Raw genomic sequence first — 20,455 nt, 5'->3', positions numbered from 1 at the left:
AATTAATTGCAAACTGTGTGGTGCCTGTGGGAATCATTGAAGTACAACATTATAGTCCTTACACCAGCAAAGTCACAAAAGGAATATTCTGTGTGTCATTTTAGTACATTTCTAAACTAATCCTTAGAGCAGGCAAGCAAATGTTGTAATTTATTTTCCCAACAGGAAATATTTTAAAGGGAGTTTTAAATGTAAACTCACGGCACTGTTGGTTCTAACTGTATCTGTCTCCACACAAACCCATTCTGAGATGTAAAAGCCTTGTAACCAGGTTCCAGAATACCAATCTTCATCAACATAAACAAAGAGATAATGGTTAATTTGCTAGATTGAAGCATTACCTGGCTAGCTCTGAATATCTTAGATAGTCTTAATTAAGATCCCGTAAGAGACTGGAGATGCTAGCAATTCATTGACATGCACATCATTGTACATAATGGGGACATCCAACACTGTCAAGTCACCCCAATCTGAATTTACCACTCTTAAAACCCATTGTCATAAGGACAGAAGAGGATTAAAAGAACAGTGAGAGAAATCTTCCAAGGAAGCTGCAGGCAGGGAGTTTCAGCCCCAAAACTGCATAGCATTATGCAATTCATTATACTCTTCTCCAATGCACTGCACATATACAGCGAGAGGAGATTTGGCCACCACCGTCTGGAGTAACACTGATACTCCAACCACCTCTCACCTCAGGTGAAAACCCGCCTCCCCTGCCCTTTATCCATGTCTGAACTTCCTGAAATCCAGAATGTGAATGATATATTGAGATACGATTTAAACAAGGGGTTGCCATTAGACAATGTCACCCTTTTGAAACTAATAGAGAAACTATCTTGTCTCGTGGAGAAAAGTCTCATCAGACTACATTATAATGTAACCTAAAAAAAAGAGGTCCAAGAGAAACAGGATGCTCTTAACTGACAGAGCACTCTAACCTCACTAACCCCATTAAGAAAAGCCCAGTGGAAATAAGAGCTTGGGATGGAATCCATATGAGATCAATAAACCCCCAAAATATACTTCCCAGTGTGATACAGTTTGTATCAAGTGACCCAAGTGACCTTGGATCCAGATCATGGGACTGATTGACAGACTGATTAAATTGGTTGAATTGACTGACCTCTCAAGATATTCCTTTAATCCATGGTTAGTTATTATAATTGTTGTTACTATTAATAATCATTGTAACAAGATATCAATCATATTCTGATACTGTTTCAAATGTGTAAATCAATCATTATTATTTCAGTCCCAAGCCAATTAACCTATGTAATTAGACAATGGATCAAAAAGTAAGGAAATTATTAAATGCATTTCTTGAATGTTTATCTCAAGGATTTCCTCTCACCTGTCCTGGATTTGCACAAATAGGCTGAAAGATGTGTAGTTTCTTGGGAGAAAATAGCTTTGTTTATCAATTCCCTCCAGCTTTCACGTATTATATGTTCCAACTTCTAAAGAGAGAGAGACTCACCGTACAATGTTTGTTTTTCACCAGGAAATGAAAGCCAGATTCAAATGTAAAGGAGGAGACTAAATGAAATTAGAGGTCGGCTATAAAAAGATTCCCATTTCCCACCACCTTCAGTCTAGATCACAGCTTCCAGCAAATCTACTTTCCTGTGAGGGGCTCTGGTGCTCTGGTTGCCGTTTTTAGATGAGGAGATGGTATCTCTGCTTCACATGGGGATACCAGTGTCTGTGGTGGAGTGCACAGGAAACCCTGTGTGCATGCAGATAAATAGTAGAACATAATGTCAGCCAAATCCCAAAACAAGCACGTGGGTTACATTGGCACTAGCTAATTATAAAAAGGCAATGCATTTGTATAACAATTCACGACACCTTAGTCAATGGATGTAAAATCTAAAGTTAGATTCCGTCCATCTTGATACAAAAACAATATATTTGACCTGGTTTGACTAGTGATATTATTACAAGCTTAATAAGAGAGCCTCAAACTCTAATAAGTGGGAATTACATCAGATATGTAACTGCGTTCATTAAGATGAAAACTATAAAATACGCGTCTATCGTCATACAGCTATACTGTGGGATCTATCGTAGCGGATGAACCTGCTTTAGTTGTAATATATAACAGTAAATCAATTGTTGCTTCTTTTGCAGTTTGGAAAAGCGAATTTGGATCGTGATTGGTCTGCCTTTATTGAGCGTGCAAATTGACATGTTGTCTACTCCTTGAATGCAAAATGAAGACGCGAGTGGTAACTATTTTAAAACTCTCGAGAAATAGGCTACGCTGTTACAGATATTATATGAGTTCGTGGCCTAATGGCTTTAGTTGGTTTAATATTCGATATGTGGGTAGATTTTTTTATGTAACAATGTAGACCGTGGTCATATTGAACCATCAAGGTTATCCTAATTGTCAGCTATTTCAAGTCAGTTGCTTCAAGTTAGTCAGTAATAAGTAGCCTACATTTGCAAACGTGAACATGTATTCTCGCTCACACTAATTGCAATACAAATAAACTTCAACTAGTATTTTGTTTTACAGCGACATGGAGTTATCGGTATCATCATTATTACCATGGGCACCGCCAGTATCATGATTTATAACCTCAGATTCACCCGCACATCACCGTTCCAGTCGGATGCTGCTGCTGGACCGGCGAAATTAAAGCTCGGGAAAACACAGAAAAAGCCACAAAGACGTTTGTCATCACTCCTAGGATACACTAACATTAACGACCAGAAGGTAAGTCACAACACACGTCTAGGACAATGGTAGGCTAAATATTGTAAAGAAAGCTAACAAGAGTTTTCCTATTGGTTTTCTCATTAAAAAAATCTTTGTTGATCAGATTACGTTTTGTAAAATGTCATTCTTGCATGTTTCAGTAATTATAATCTAATAATAATTTCGCTCATTTTAGTGCCTTTGAACATTCTAATCTGTGGAAAACACAGATGACTTAAATTAGTCATATTGAATGCAATATGTCTTACGTTTGTAATAAAACCATTTTCTCTATATAGCTATTTGACCATATAATGATACCTTAAATGACGATACCCAATAATCTAAATGGGGGGACAATTAGTTTGTCTGACTGTTTGTTTGCTTGCCTCTCCATCCATTTCTCTCTCTTTCTCTTTCTCCTCTGCTTCTATTTATCCTCACGTCTCTCTTTTCTTTGGATACATACTTGGTTTGCGGCCATGTTCACAGTGAATTTAATTGACCTACAGTACCAGTCAAAAGTTTGGACAAGTTTCATGTAATTTCAATATACTGTTACTACAGAGACACACTAATAGAACAGTACATCTCATCAGTTTTATGTTATTTGGTCTGGACTATGTTGTCTTCTGTGCAACTGCAATAATATCTTTATTACTAACACTTATTGACAGGAAGAACCCATATCAAAATTTTCTCTGAAGTTAACTGTGTTTATAATTCATAATTGATGGTTATGCCATTAAGTATTGTATCCGGAAAGTACTTTAGGAAGATAGACTGCTACCATAAAGACAAAAGTCTTACAGCTAACCTATATTCCCATTTTACATATGCCATAGAACTTAAAAGCAGGGTTGGTTATGTTGTTGAGCTGCACTTTTTGTCATATTTGCTGAAATAATTCTTTACATCCTGATAGCAACTAATACATCTAAAGGTTTGGCGGTAAGTTTGGAATAAATGTGATATCTGTGGGTGTCGCAGGACTATAATAAACATAACCAATCCTTTAGTTTGGACTGACCTTAATGATTAAACAGCATTCGGACTGAATGCACCGATTAGACGGGCTACTTGTCTGTCTGACTGTCTGTCTGTCGGTAGTAGTCATGAAGCGCATTCATGTGTTTTGAGGGAGTGGCTTTGAAATGAGGGGTGGGATATTTTGGTAGGAATCCTTTCAAACTCAAGCCAAAATAGCTAGGTTTGCAAAACGTATCTACCCTGCCTTTAAGAATTATCATGGTAATGTCTTTCATGATAAAACTTTACAGGATGGATAAAATGGAAAATGGACTGTTGGTGTTTGGTTAGTGTTGGTGTTTTAAGGCTATAAATACCTAACAGTGTGCTGTAAGTGGCAGTTACAGACAGTAAGAGGACCCGAATGTGTGTTTAGGGATGAATGAATTGAAAGACCTACTTTTGCTTCCTAGTAAAGGATTGTTCTGTTTCAAATGTATTTGCTTTTTTTTTTGCTAAACTCAAACCTTGGGATTTTGCCGAAGCAACAAAAACAGCAAATATTGTGAACTCGCCAGTTACCAGTTGGTTGTTTTTTTGTGTGATGGCTTTCCTTCTAAATTAATTAGAATTGCAGTCACTCACTGACTGACTCACTCACTCGAACACCCACCTCCCCTCTTCTACCTTGCCTCCTCACCTCAGATGCTTTGCCGATTCCAGTAAAAAATATTGACCTTTGTAGAGTTGTCAGCAACATCAATCTCACTGCCCTTTATAAACCCTAATAACAAAACCTGCGTGTGTGTGTGTATGTATGTGTTTGTGTTATTACTTATTATTCCAGGTCTGATAGCTGATCACTTTTTTGAAACCTTTCCTAGCTAATGTAATCAGATTCAGAGATTACATCGTTCTCTCAAGAAAAGAGCAAGCGTATTGTGTTGTAATATGCTCTATGAAGAAGCTATTTGTCACGAGCAACAACAGAGCACAGTCTGTCAAAAGTCATGCTCATTGTGCATGTACAATTCCTAGCTGTGCTACATTTACATTCACATTTATTCATTTAGCACACACTTTTATCCAAAGCGACTTCCAAGAGAGAGCTTTACAAAGTGCATAGGTCACTGATAATAACAACAAGATAGCCCCAAAGCATTGCGAATAGCCAAAACAAGAAGCACAAATTGTGAACAACCAAAAAATAAATGCCAAAGGGAAGAACCATAAGAGCATGTAGTTAAGCAAGTTACAATTAAACAACATGAATCTCTAAGTGCAAGTGTACCTGTAGAAAATCAGCAACAGTAAAAATAAAAATAAGATGAACTAAAATAGAATATTTTGCAGCAAATACAACAGTTTAAATCAGTTGCCACTAATCAACAAGAGCAACAAGTCTCTAAGCAAGAGTCATTGTGATCCTTGAGGAAACTAGCATTGGGTTCAGCAAACCATTCCTCAGTACCGTTGTACTCCCGGAACAAGTATGTCTTGAGCCTTCTCTTGAAGGCGGAGAGACAGTCTGTGTCTCTGATGGAGGTGGGGAGTTGATTCCACCACTGGGGGGCCAGGCAGGAGAAGAGCTTGTATTGGGACCGGGCGGTCTTGAGCGGTGGGACCACCAGGCAGTTGTCTGAAGAAGACCGTAGGTGGCGGGTGCGGGTGTAAGGCTGCAGGAGAGACTTGATGTAGTCGGGTGCAGTTCCGTTCACTGATTGGAAGGTCATTACTAGGGTCTTGAATCTGCTGCGGGCCCTGATGGGTAGCCAGTGGAGGGAGATGAGGAGCGGGGTATCGTTGGAGCGTCTGGGTGGAGTGCTCAGACAGGTATCTCCTGATCTTCCGTATGTTGTAAAGGGTGAATCTGCACAACCGGGAGACTGCAGCAATGTGGGCTGTGAGGGAGAGCTCGTCATTCATGGTAATCCCAAGGTTCCTGGCAGAGGATGAGGGGGTCACCGTCGCAGATCCCAGGGTGATTGAGAGGTCGTGGGAGATGGAGGGTTTGGCCTGGAAGTTTTGTTTTGACGAGGTTCAGCTGGAGGTGGTCATCCAGGCAGAGATGTCTGCGAGGCAGGCCTCAATTCTAGCTGAGATCCCCTGATCGGTCGGGGGAACGACAGGTACAGCTGCGTGTCGTCAGCGTAGCAGTGGTAGGAGAAGCCATGGGAGGTGATGATTGGTCCAAGTGAGGTGGTGTACAGAGAGAAGAGGTGGGGTCCTAGGACGGAGCCCTGTGGGACACCAGTGGAGAGCTGGCGAGGGTCTAACAGTTAGCCTCCCCAGGAGACCTGGTAGGATCTTCCCGACAGGTAGGATGAGATCCACTGGAGTGCAGTGCCAGTGATGCCCATCTCAGAAAGTCTGTAGAGCAGGATCTGGTGGTTAACCGTATCAAACGCTGCAGAAAGGTCCAGCAGAATGACATTTGTGTGGAATATCCATTTGCAATTAACTTCAAGAGGCACTAAATCCACCTCTGGTAGATTACCCTATCAAGTGTCACCTTCAGAATACCATTAAGAAGCTCAGCCCCCTCCATCCTCCCCACTGACAACTTTTAACAATACATTCTGTTGTAGTCCCAAAGCATTTCTTCATAAGAAGAGATCTGTGGCAAACCAGAACAGCTGACATGAAGTAAATATTATAATCATCCTCATTGTGAGTGACAGCTGTTTACTCTCTCGTGGAAAGTAAAAACCAGCCTGGGGTTTTTCAGAAGATTGTGTTCTTAGCCAGGGGCCTCTAAGCCACCCTCATCTCAATATGATTGTCCTATTCCTTGATGTCATATTACTGTAAAGAGAAAAAAAAGTGAAAATCTGTCCCAAATATTGGTGGAATGTCATTAGTGCAGTTGTGTTTTTGTTGTTTCAAGCAGGATATTTATAGAGTACAGTTATGTTATTTTATAACAAATAATTATCTCAATTTCCCCCTCAGTGCTCACATGAAGGAGAATGTTCGACTCTCTGTCATATACTGTAACTTTTGAATAGACTGCAACAGCAGACAACAAGGTGACAGTGTTCCTTAACAAGGAGACAAGGCTGTTTTCAGAGTACGCCAATTGGATTATCTCTGAGCAATCAACTACAGTATGAACAGGAGCGCTTTCCCTCCAACTTGCTTTTGGTGCTGTGAGATCACAGTCGGGTTAAACGGACAGGACGGCTCATAGCTGCAGTGTGATGACAGAAGTTGAATAGAATGACCTGAAAGCAGTATGATTGACAGTCCCTCTTTGGTGGAGGGCATAAAAATATGATACAAATCAGTGTGGTTCAGTCAGGACTAATTGCCTGGGTTAGAGCTGGAGCTGTACTTTTAATAGCCTTTGCTTATTCTTTTGACATACTGACTACCACATGTTACATAAAGGGAACGTACATAACATACATACATACATACATACATAAATAACTACATACATATAGCTCATACATTTGCACAATAATTTAAAAAAGCATAGATGCATGTTCCAGTGTTTCCAGAGTTGGGAGGTATATTTGTTGCAGGGTTGGTTAAGGTGGTTACATTTAAGTCCCACATTTTAGTCCCACATAAATCTGTACATACAATTCCTCAGCCAATTCCTCAGCATAGCATCGAAGGTGGCAACATTATTCGTCACAAACAAATGGCTAGCACTGGTCCCATGGACGGATTAAGAAACCATGGGCCCCTGGGCCTGGATGTGTCAAGGCCCCCCCCCCCCCCAGCTGCATCATGGACATGGGCATAATTCATACCACTTTAGCCTCCCTTTAGCGGGATACCGGGAGAATCCCCGGTGGGGACATTTTTGAAAATATCCTTTAAAATAGTGTCCTGTAGTGGGTTTTAGAAAGATAAATTAACACATTTCAATTTAAAATATGAAAGAAAATTTAAAAAATAAGAAAAAATAATAATATATTTTTTAAATAATTTGTTTGGGGGGGGCTACTGAAACTTTTGGGCTCCAGCCCCCCCAAAATAGGGCTAGATACACCCATGGTTGGGATTGTCCAAAATACCAGCCCACTTCCATTACCAACCGGCCCTCTGACATCGCCAGCATCTCATATTATTTCACATGTCACAGCTTGAATACATATAAATTGTTCTAAGACCTTTTGTAGTCTACAATCACCGACTGAGTTTTATACTGCTCCTCACGATCTATATTCACACTCATGGTGCCGATTTTTCGAAAGTTTTCTGACTTGTCTTTAGAAACGTGTTTTTCAGGGGCGGATCTAGAGATTTTCATTTGTGGTGGCAGAAGGAAGTTGTTGGGTGGACTCCTGGAGGTCAATCAAACCCAAAGTAGGGGGGAACAGTACTCCCTATGGTAAATGATTAGGCTAGAACATTGTAGTTTAAATTAAACAGTAACATTAATATTATTTATTGAAATGTTCTGTAATGTACAAATAACATTTTTCCATGGGAAGATTGAGGTTCATGTTGTTTAATTGTAACTTGTTTCACTCTCTTGTTTCACTCTCTCTCTCGCTCTTATGGTTCTTCCCTCTGGGACTGTTTTTTCACAATGTATGCTTCATGTTTTGGCTACCTGCATTGTTTGGGGCTATCTCGTTGTTATGATCAGTGACCTATGCACTTTTGTAAAGCTCTCTCTTGGAAGTTGCTTTGGATAAAAGCTTTTGCTAAATGCATATTAAAAAAATAATAATAATTGGGGTGGCAGCATTTTTATTAGGGTGGCAGCTGCCACCCCTTGCCACCCCTTAGATCCGCCACTGGTTTTCTTTACTGACTTTTAACGTAAGAAATTAAACATATATGATGTAATTTCTTTGTAATCATCCAAAATAATGCTAAGTGTATGGGTATTTTTCCAAGTAGGCCAATGACTGGTCGAAACGTGCGATGCATTTAGTGGACAACGCGCCGTGTTTTGAGTGGGCCGTGCGCCGTTTACTGAGTGGGCCGGTCTGACAGTATAACTCCCGGGCCACTTTTTCCCCCCAGTCCGTCCCTGATAGCAGACAACTGGCTCAACCATTGTACATGTAGGCCAGGGCCGGCCCAAGGCACAAGCGAACTACGCGGCTGCTTAGGGCGCCTGTGGCTACCAGAGGGCCCCCAAGAGCACATGAAATTACAGTTTAATGTATTTAAAATGTATACATATTCTTTCTTTTTTTATTGGCAACGATAAGCGACGCAGAGTGGCCCCCAAATCAATTTTGTTTAAGGCCCCATAAAGGCTTGGGCTGGCCCTGATGTAGGCTAATGATTTCTGTTATGTGCTAAATGTCTAGATGTTTGTGGTGATAGGACAATTCAACAGAAAACCAATGTAATACATTTTGATCAACATCGCATAAGCAAATTATTATGTAGGAAACAATAGACAAATGAAGGCTACATAATTAGTTGCATGAATGTGCCACCGCATTGGCAATTTGTTTTAAATTGTGAGAAATGTATTTCACGATGTGCATAAGTGATTAGAATAGATGATGTGGAAGTTGAACAAGTACTTCAGAGATTACAGAGATTTTCAATTGGGATCTGAAAAATAGGTACCACAGCCACTGAGACGAATTGTCATCACCAGCTGCATTATGTGCATATATCTATAATTCCAGAAATGTGTGGGTGTCACCGACTTCATCCCGGGCACTGTGCACTATCTACAGTTCAAGTATTCTGTTTGGTGTGTTTAACTGACATCTTAATCACCAACTGCATCACAGGCACTGTGCATTAGTTTAACACATTTTTTTACATTTCAGTAATATTATAATACTATTATAAAGTCCAACGGAATGGTAGTTCCATGAATCATTTTATCTGAGACATCAAATTGGAATATCATCTGAGAATATAGTTATTATTGTAGCAAGGCATGAAATTATGGTATTATGGGATTATTTCATGGAGCGTTGATTATTTCTTGACCATGGTCAGATGTATAATTTGATAAGGCAATATGATCAAAAAGTACTTTTTTATTCTGCAGCGGGAGACTTGTGGTGCATGTACTATGTTATGATGAAAGGGATTGCTTATCTTCACGCAATGGATCGAGCACAAACAATTACATAATTGTTGGTTTAGTGCTGACAATCTTTCACTTTTACTTTTTTGGATCAACTAGGAACAACATCTGTTAATAAAACTGCAGGAAAGCAGATAGGCAGATGTGCTGCTTATCTCACCTGAATGCATGTGTGTGTTGAGCCAAGGTCCTGCTCGGCCCAGCAGAGTACCATAACCAGAGCACATCTATGAATGCCAATGGCCCTGGACAGAAAACCTTGGAATAATTAATGAAAAGGTATTTTAGTATAAGAGATGGGCTGCCCTTTTGTATGGCCTTCTCTGTGCTCTGGTATTGATTGAGCAGTAGAATTAAGCGTGTACATTTTTCCAGCTTGCCTGTGAAATTACACACATCCATAGGTTCGCTCTGGAGTTTGATGTCTGGGAGGATACATTTCCTTCTTTTTGATTATATTATTCTTTGATTTGTGAACCCGTTTTCATATTTTTCCATATCACTGCACAGTTCCTATGAAAGACCTCTCCTTGCACTCTACAAATCTCCAGAATCTGTGTGAATTGTAAATATGTGTATTGTGAAAATATCAAACATAACTAATGTACTATACCAGTGGTTCTCAACCGGGGGTACGCGTACCCCTGGGGATACGTGAAGGCAGTCCAGGGGGTACGTGAGATTTTTAAAGATTAGCATCATTAGCATCCATTCCAAAATCCTTTAAAAATAGTTCAGTCAAGACACTCGCGTGATTGATTTCACCATTTATTCATACACATGACAAATGGTTTCACATTGGCGCTCACACTTCCTCAGCTTCCTGAGCTTCCCGAGCGCCTGCTCGGCTTCTTCCCGAGCGCCTGCTCGGCTTCTTCCCGAGCGCCTGCTCGGCTTCTTCCCGAGCGCCTGCTCGGCTTCTTCCCGAGCGCCTGCTCGGCTTCTTCCCGAGCGCCTGCTCGGCTTCTTCCCGAGCGCCTGCTCGGCTTCTTCCCGAGCGCCTGCTCGGCTTCTTCCCGAGCGCCTGCTCGGCTTCTTCCCGAGCGCCTGCTCGGCTTCTTCCCGAGCGCCTGCTCGGCTTCTTCCCGAGCGCCTGCTCGGCTTCTTCCCGAGCGCCTGCTCGGCTTCTTCCCGAGCGCCTGCTCGGCTTCTTCCCGAGCGCCTGCTCGGCTTCTTCCCGAGCGCCTGCTCGGCTTCTTCCCGAGCGCCTGCTCGGCTTCTTCCCGAGCGCCTGCTCAGCTGCTCGGCCTAGAGTACATAGTCGCAGAGCGTTAACCAATGCAAGCCTCTTGTGTACCGACTGCAAGCATCGCCCGACACGGTCCCGGTCTCTGTTCTCAAGCGCCCATGAGTTCTGCGCTTCCACGACGTCCAGGGCGGACGTGGACACCAGAAGCAGCCGCCCCAATCCGGACGGAATACGCCGTATACAGCTCCGGGGACAGGCCATGACACTCGCACAGAACTTAGTGGAGTTGCATGAGCCACGATCTAGTCGTGGCCTTGCCGGCTGCGTCACTGGTAAACAGGGCTCATCGGGTGTCGCCCGGGGCAGCACAGCAGGTACTGGCGCATGAAGGAGAGGGGACAAAAGGTATAGTGTGGACCATCATAGTGGGGGTACCTTTACACCGCAGCACCCGAGAAACACTATCGAGCAGGGTGCCGACTTGGCACAAAGCACCCTTGTCTCAGTGGTAGTTTGTGCAGTAAAGGTGGAGTGTTAGGAAGACGTTTGTCTGCTTTTGGCCCGCTGATTCCGTGAACCGCTCATTACAAGACGAAGAGACGGGCTCCCCAGAAGGCTGCATGATGAAGGATCCGCACACCGAACGTACAACTGGACACCTGCCACCAATGCTTTGATGGACACGGTTGCAGCTTGCAGGACTCGAAACGGTGCACCCTGCAAAGGGCACAGCACAGACAAGTTTACAGGCAGAGGGCTCGCAGAGAACGCATCAAGGTATGTATAAGAATATCGAAGCTAGGCAGGGGTTGAGGGTATTCACTTGCCCTTTGACGAGGGCACAGATCGGGGAAGCCCTGCAGGCTACCTGCAGCATGCAGATACCTATTGCAATCAGTATAGCTGGCTTTGTGCGGACCGTCTCACAAGCTTCTCGGCTCATCATTATCCTTACTCTTTTACATTTAGTCATTTAGCAGGCGCTCTTATCCAGAGCGACTTACAGTAAGTACAGGGACATTCCCCCGAGGCAAGTAGGGTGAAGTGCCTTGCCCAAGGACACAACGTCTTTTGGCACAACGGGGAATTGATCGGGCAACCTTCTGATTACTAGCCCGACTCCCTCACCGCTCAGCCATCTGACATTTCTGACACATTGATTACAATAGACACACATTCAGCATTGTCAGTGCACACTGGTATATCTACAGGAGTAACCGGGCCAGGGTATTCTTCTCTGCCTTGAGAAAACGCAGCTCAATGCTCCAATTGAACACATTGCTCTTAGGATGTCACAAGACAACATGCAGATAGGATACAATATTAGGGTACCGCTACGGCCTGCATAAAGCATCCAAAACAGCATGTCATGGGACTTTATATGCGTCTCTAATAAGTAAGAGACATAACTAGTAGTATATGGAATTGCAGCAGGATTAGCATCGTGTATTCATTCCTTTACAGGACGCATCCTAGTAAACTTTTACTGCTATTCACCGACAACGTTTGCCGTCTCCATTGTTAGGCTACTTAAAATGTCACTAGGACGATGTACTCCAGTGCTTCCGCTGTATTCATAATACAGCTGCACGGAATTGAAAGAACGTCTGCAAACGCGAGCGGGTAGATTGGATGTGCTCCACAATGCTAACAATCAATTTAAACGGCGCGAATACAGCAAGCACTTCTGTTCGGCTCGGTCAAGCAGTGACAAACAGGGCGGCTTAGCAACAGTAAACACTACTAATGGCTAGCAGCTACCTAGCGAACTCTGGCTGCTTCTTCAAATGCGGGTTTATGCAGCAAAGCATTAATCCAACAGGTCTGTGCACCGAGAAAACCTGAATGTGATTCGCGATGGTACCTGCAAACAAATATCGCTCCTCGGATATGCCGCGAGTGCTGGTGGATAGCACAACAGCAGCACGGGAAACGGAGCCGCCCTTCGCCGGGGCCTTCCCCGGGCAGCATGCATGGGAGCGGATGGAACGGCGAATCATCGGGAAGCAGCTCGAAACCTTCGTTCAGATCCCCCAAAACACGCACACGGCGGCCGGGACCGAAGAGACGGACAAGGAAACGCGAACGACAGACAGGCCAACACAACACAGAGAACGGGGAGCAGTCGGGAGTGTGTTGCACTGCAATGGCAGCAGCGCAAAACACAAGGGGGCAAGGACGCGTGTGCGTGCATGTGTGCAACTTTATAGTGCCGCCTATCAAGCTAAGCCTATGGGCTGAGAACACGACGATGGGTGATATAGCGCGCGCTGCCCGAGTTCCATGCCTGAACCAGCTCCGCTTATTTATTATACGGCTCTTCAGAATGTTCCAAAAAGTTCTGTTGATTTGTATGGGCCATATGTAGGGCAAATGTCTGCGTTCGCAGGTCTGTTATTTCTTGATATTCATCGCTGCAAAAAGTTTATGACCGCTGTCATTGGCAACGGCAGGGGCTAATCTAGGTTCCCACTTTTGCGGGGGCTAAGCCCGTAGATAAAACCTATTATTTTTTCCTGTTACCCAGCAAAACTACGGGGTCTGGTGGCATGTTGGCCCAGATTTTGTTTGTGAAAATATCCTTTTAAATAGTGTCCTCTAGTAAGTTTTAGGAAGAGAAATTAAAATTTTTTGATTTCAAATATGAAAGAAAAATTACAAAAATGTAACCTTTTTTTTATATAATTTTTTTGGGGGGGCGGGCTAATGAAACTTTTGGGGGAGGGCTCCAGCCCAAATAGTTGCTAGATACGCCCATGGGCAATGGGTTTTGTGCTTCTAATTCACATCTTACATATCATTCCGCAAGTAGTTCGGTCATTTACGTAACGGGAAATCATTGAAACTTGAAGTCAGAAGGTGGGTTGCTGTGCACAAAGTTTTACCAATTGAAAAACGGCTTTGTTTATTTTACACAACGCTCAAAAAATATGTTACACTGAAATAAAGGCAAAACAAGTTTGATTGCGCGCTACGTGTGCTCGCATTAACTACTGATCTTTCGAACTAGCATCACATCTAACTCAGAATGTGCATGCATAAGCAGGGCAGGGCAGTTGTGGTGGCGTATACGAGGGCCGGTTCTTGTGGGCAGGTCTGGATCAAAGTCCAGGGCCTATTTTTACTCCCACGTATACGTAAACCACCTCCGTGGATGCGGGGGTGGCGAGTCACTGGCACCATTATTTTAGGGGTCGTGGGCTGAAATATTTGAGAACCCCTGCTCTAGGTGGCAATGTTATCTCCTCTGGATATAGTTTTTCGTGATGTTAACATTAATTTGCTAAATGTTCTCTGGTCAAATTTGAATAGCTCTTGGCTAGTAGTGTGCATTGAATATGTGATGTAATTTTGAATGAGCACTACATTTTGTATTGCTTGAGGGAAGCTGAGGTGCAAAGAGAGAGAAAATAAGATTGCAATTCGTTGTTTCATTGTCTTCTGCAGGAGCAAATACATCTAAAAACCCACCCATGAGTTGTGCCTGTTCATGCCCTGAACACATCCGTTACAATGGCATAGCGCTGTGTATTAGGGCCTACACTTTTTTTCAATCAAAAATGCTCTGCGCTGGTTAGGGGGTACTTGGCTGAAAAAATATTTGACAAGGGGTACATCACTGAAAAAAGGTTGAGAACCACTGTACTAGACTACCTGCCTCCTACTCACCATTCCTCCTTGTCCAGATACCTGGTCATCTATTCTACCCTACAGTACAATCATTACTGAATGTAAGAATATTTGAAGGATAAAAGATCTCTAAATTGGCTATGAACTGCAATAAGGTCAGTTGGTAGGTAAGGTATGGTAGGTATTGCAGCTGTGCTTTGCTTTACAAGACATACTGCCTGCAGAAAGTGTACACAACATGAAATGCAAATTATTTGGGATATACTATTTTGTCACATAATTGTGCCTCAAACTGACACAGATAGGTTTATAATTTATAATAATAATAATAATTTCTATTGGTTGGCAATTGTATCATTGGGGAGCTTTCCTCTGCTGTGAAGAGTGCTGTGGGTCTGAATAGCCAGAAGAACATTTAGGCTTGCATACTGCGACCCACAGGAATGATGTGATCCTGGCATTTTAGGTGTAATGTACTGCATCAGACATAATAATGCATCCAACAGTACACACCAAAACTAGTTTGACATACTACAGTACAGGAGGGTAATATGCCATTTGAAAGGAAATAATTGTCTCTCCTGGCCACACATTACCCTTCAACTTTTTTCTCTTTTTTTTTTTTTTTATTGTGTCCCCAACAGCCTCTACAGATGCATTGTAACTGCTGTGCTTTGGTGACCAGCTCAGGCCACCTCACAAGCAGCCAGAGGGGGGCCGAGATTGACCGCACAGAGTGCGTCATCCGCATGAACGATGCCCCCTCAGCCGGCTACCATCGTGACGTGGGCAGGCGAACCAGCCTGCGCGTCGTTGCGCACTCAAGCCTGCAGAGAGTGCTATTGAGCAAACAGGAGCTGCTCAATTCCAGCCAGGACACTGTGTTTCTCTTCTGGGGGCCCAGTAACTGCATGAGAAAGGATGGGAAAGGACTGGTTTACAATAATCTCCTCCTGGTCAATAAGATGCTGCCGAAACTCAAGGTGTACATTGTCTCTCGTCTGAAAATGCTAAAGTTTGACGAGCTCTTCAAGAAGGAGACTGGAAAAGATAGGCAAGTTGAAAGTCCTGGGTGTTTTTTGTTAGTTTTTTTGTTGATTAAGTTGTCTTTCAGTGAATAAGTTAAATTATGCTGTAGTCAAAGATTTGAGCCCAGTGTGTTATTCCCTTGAAGCATATGCAGGCACAAGTGGCTTTTTCACTACTGGTTTATTTGCAGCTCTTTTCTCCAAATCCAGCTTGAAAACCAAACGCACAGTATTGAGAAAATACAGTGACCATGTTATCTTAACATAAAACAACAGCATGGACAGCATAACATTGGAATAACATTTTACCAAAGTCATATACAGACATACTAAACACCTTGTAAACTGCAGTGCTAAAAAAGGGAATGGTCTTCCCTCCTTATAACAGTTCACATAGAAAAGTTCACATAGAATACAAGTATTTTGTGACCAGCATAAACTTTTTTTTTTAATGGCACATATAATGTCCTCGTTTGCTATTTGCTTGCCAAAGTCTTACTTAGAGCAGCCCAACAAGACTTACTTGAATTCGAGCTGAGACTTCAAAATAAAAGTACTCTTACTTGTTCTAATAGTTGATAAATAACAAATGTAATTTACATTAACTTTCAATAATGACGTTATTCTTAAAAAAAGGTAGACAAATATTATACACAATGTAATGACAACAGTCACACAATGCTTTGGAGTATTTGAAGTACTATAAAGAAGACACACATATCTTTTTTACATTTGTACAGGACCAGGAATTCCCAAATCCAACCCATACAGTTTCATTTATGGGATTATAAATCTCACAATGCATCACCCAGGCTTCAATTGGACTATCATAGCCTCATATCATAAAGTAAATCCTCTTAAAACCTGACAACTATGGCTTTTACCTAAATCCCAACAGTGTTTGTAGTAGCAGTTAGCTAAGCTCTCTGTGCTAAGACATTTACTAGGATAGGTCTAATGCTCAAATTAAATGGAAGATGTTGCCGTATGGATTGATTGCATTATACATGGAACAGCAAGCTGCTTAAATACCAAATCATTCATCAGCATTGATTGATTGATGATCAAATGTGACCTGCTCAGACATCTAGATTCATGACAGGTAGTCTACTGTGCACAGGTTAGACAGTATTAGGGATGCTTTGTTATCTGCCAATAGGAAAACAGTGAGAGAAGCTCACACAGTTTGCAAGAGGATATACTGTAGCTAAACTAGGACTTGGAGTTGAGACAAATAGCAGGTCCAACCAGACTCAACTTGCCAGCAGCCCTGCCATCGTCAGTGCCCCTTGGCAAAGGACACCCCAGCTAACAGGATCAAACCAGACAGCAGTGGCACAACTGCCAGATAAGATATCTCCAGAGAGTCACTGGATAGTCCAGACTCTAGAAACATCCCCACTGATTATTCTCACTACACACTACACTAGCATTCCATTCTACTGCATTCCTTAAACATATAAATAACGACATCCAAGTGAACGATCATTTATTCATTCATTTAAATTTAAAACAGGAAAATAATTTCATTATTTACTTCTTGAATGTCGCTTTGGATAAAAGCGTCTGCTAAATGCATAAACGTAAATGTAATGTACTTTGCTGACGAAACTTGAGTGGAAAGTTAACGCCTGCGGTTTGCAGGAAGGTGGTCAAAATGCCTGTTCATTTTGTTTTGAACTCCATAACATTGAGGTGCAGTCCGATAAAACATTGTGAAAATGTTTGTATGTAATTCTGTGTATCTCATCCTCAGAAGGGTTTCCAACTCATGGCTGAGCACAGGCTGGTTCACCATGGCTATAGCTTTGGAGCTGTGTGACAGCATTAATGTTTATGGAATGGTGGCTCCTGATTTCTGTAGGTATGTACCACCTTAAAGACTTTCAGCACTACTTAGTCCTACTTGGATAGATTATACATCCTTAGTATATTAACCACGCATGTATTCTTGTAGGAGTAGAGGGTGGGATGGGAGGATGGAAGAGGGATGGATCCAGTTATTAGTTTGACATCAAAAGATTAGATTAAATTTCAACTCTGTGCTGAGAGATTATTTGGGCTCCTCTCAGCTTTAAGTCTATGATGGTGTGCACTAGGGAATGGTATTACTGTCGACTTAATAAGCAGATGTTGGCACTGCAGTGTTGTATGATCTTTTTTCTCTTTCCCCACACCTTCCCTTTTTTATCCTGCTCCTCGAGGTCTTTCCACCATTCCTCCATGCCCTATCATTACTACGAACCTTCAGGTCCTGATGAGTGTACCATGTACCTCTCCCATGAACAAGGCCGTGGCGGCAGCCACCATCGCTTCATTACGGAGAAGACAGTGTTTGCCAACTGGGCACGGACCTTCAACATCCACTTCTACCAACCAGACTGGCTTCCAGCCCCCCTCCTCGCTACAAACAGCTCCCACATCCCTGGTCCAGCTGGCTCCTGAGACTCCCCAGACTTGTCCCGTCTCCCAGCCTGGCCTCCCAAAAATGAGTTTGTGTATTTGGATTTGAGCTGTGGATTTTATTCCTATTCCTTATGGCTTCCTTTGGGAGCAGCGTGACTACTGGTAGCTGTTGCCACTGCTGTCTGAGTCGGAGAGTCACAGAAGGAGGTGGATGACTGCTTACTGTTTGGACTGGAATGGATGGGTTGTGATTTAAAAAGTTTAAACAGTTTATGCTAGAATGTGAAATCAGACAAGCCATAAACTGATAACTGTTTTAACTATATCTTTTGCTATGTATCTTGTACTGCTATTTCTATAGTGCATTTTAGTCATTTGTTCATGAACAGAAATGTGCATTTACAGTATCCTTAGCTAAGATCATATGATACAAAGACAGATTTACAGCGTGATTGAAACCTAAGCAACAACTTTTTGGGGGTTTAAAAACCCAATATCACACAAAAAGGCTTACTTTGTATAGATACTACAGAGCAAGTAGAAGTTCACGCCACTACAAATGCACAAACAAGAGTGTTTGAGATCCGAATTTGTCAGGCCGGGGTTTTCAGGCACACATGCAGAGAGCGGATCAGGTGCAACAAAAATGATTTATTCAAAAAAAGGTTAACAAAGGGGTGCTCCACAGGAGGATGGTTCAGTCCAACAAAAAGTAATCCAGAAACAAAGGTAACATCCAAAACCAAGAAGGCGTACTTACACAAACAAACTTCATGACAGAGTGAAGAGGGAAGGACACCCAGTGCTTAAATAGGAAGTGTTGATCACCGCAGGTGTGGAGCCCAGTGTAGAAGAAGGTTGGTGCTAGGTGCTCTAGGGTGAATGTCCCCCTCTAGAGGGCTGGCGCCCGTGCGCGGGTGTGACAGGACCCCCCCTCCGAGGGGCGGCTCCAGACGGCCCAGGGGAAGAGGCCCAAAAATGTTGGATGAGGGACTTGTCCACAATGTTCTTGGCGGGGACCCAGCTGCGCTCCTCCGGACCATACCCCTTCCAGTCCACCAAGTACTGCGTGGCCCTCCCGACCTTGCGTACATCCATAATCCGTTGAACGGTGTAGGTGAGACCCCCGGCAATGAATTTAGGAGGGGGCGGGGCCGGGAGCGCAGGACACAGAGGGGAGGAGGTGGTCGGGCGCAGTACGGACCGGTGGAAGACGGGGTGAACCCGCATAGAGCGTGGGAGCTCCAGATGGAAGGCCGTCCTGGATATCTTCCGGAGGATCCGGAACGGTCCGATGTACCGGGGGGCCAATTTCCGGGTCTCCCCCTTCAGGGCCAGGCCCTTTGTGGACAGCCAGACTCGCTGGCCAGTCGTCAGGGTTGAACCCGGCCGTCGTCGCCGGTCTGCCCGCTGCTTCATCTGTCTCTGAGACTGGAGCAGGGCCCGACGAGCCTGCTGCCAGCGGTGGCGGAGGCGAGCCACCGAGCTGCGAGCCGCGGGCACATCCCCATCCACAGGGGAGGAGGGGAACAAATGAGGGGGATATCCCCACATGATTTCGAAGGGGGAGGCGGCCGTGGCCGCGCTCCACTGTTGGTTGTGAGCAACCTCGGCCCACAGGAGGTTCTGACTCCACTTGGTGGGGTCTTTGGAGGTGTAGCACCGGAGGTAGATTTCCAGCGCCTGATTGACACGCTCAGTCTGCCCGTTGGACTGGGGGTGGTAGCCCGAGGTCAGGCTAACCGAAGCCCCCAAGGTGCCCCAGAAGGCCTTCCAGAATCGCGCCACGAACTGGGGACCCCGGTCGCTGACGAGATCTTTTGGGGGTCCGTGGTAGCGCACCACCTCTCTCACCAAGATCTCCGCTGTCTGTTTGGCCGTGGGGAGTTTGGTCAGGGCAATGAAGCGGGCGGCCTTGGAAAAGCGATCCACCACCACAAGGATTGCAGTGTTCCCTTGTGAAGGGGGAAGTCCCGTAACGAAGTCAAGGGAGATATGGGTCCAGGGGCGATGTGGGACCGGAAGGGGTTGTAAGAGTCCTGCAGGTCTGCGGTTATCTGGTTTAGCCGCCATGCACACCGTGCAAGCTGCCACGTACCCCGTCACGTCCTGGCGGAGTTTCGGCCACCAGAACCGTCTCCGGAGTAATTCCAGGGTGCGTCGGACCCCTGGATGGCCGGCCAATCGGGAGGCGTGTGCCCACTCCAAGGCCTTCGTGCGACAGGAGGGAGGCACAAACATAAGGCCCTGAGGAGTCCCGGAGGGAGCCGGTGACGGTCCCTGTGCCCGTCGAATCTCCTCCTCCAGATGACAGCGTACGGCAGCCACAACCTTGGAGGAAGGAATGATGGGTTCAGGCGTTGCCGGCTCGGCCCCAGTCGTGTGGAGGCGTGAAAGGGCATCCGCCTTACCGTTCTTGGAACCTGGGCGGTAGGTGACCACAAAGTCGAAACGACTGAAGAAAAGGGCCCAGCGGGCCTGTCTGGGGTTCAGTCGTTTGG

General features: G+C 44.1%; 1 protein-coding gene across 1 annotated transcript; it reads left to right on the top strand.

Annotated features, from left to right (window-relative positions):
• Positions 1–12,747: 12,747 nt before the first annotated feature.
• st6galnac5b (ST6 (alpha-N-acetyl-neuraminyl-2,3-beta-galactosyl-1,3)-N-acetylgalactosaminide alpha-2,6-sialyltransferase 5b) lies at positions 12,748–18,171 on the top strand. The gene is made up of 4 exons (XM_084692274.1): positions 12,748–13,062; positions 15,165–15,574; positions 17,305–17,412; positions 17,753–18,171. The coding sequence occupies exons 1-4, from the start codon at positions 12,748–12,750 to the stop codon at positions 17,991–17,993; spliced, it is 1,074 nt and encodes a 357-aa protein (XP_084548400.1). The 3' UTR covers positions 17,994–18,171.
• The last annotated feature ends 2,284 nt before the right edge of the window (positions 18,172–20,455 follow it).

Source organism: Hypomesus nipponensis, chromosome 26 (genome assembly GCF_054491055.1).
Source record: "Hypomesus nipponensis isolate SF chromosome 26, ASM5449105v1, whole genome shotgun sequence".
NCBI classification, from domain to species: domain Eukaryota; kingdom Metazoa; phylum Chordata; class Actinopteri; order Osmeriformes; family Osmeridae; genus Hypomesus; species Hypomesus nipponensis.
Note: the sequence above shows the minus strand (reverse complement) of the source record. Positions and strands in the feature narration are given on the sequence as shown.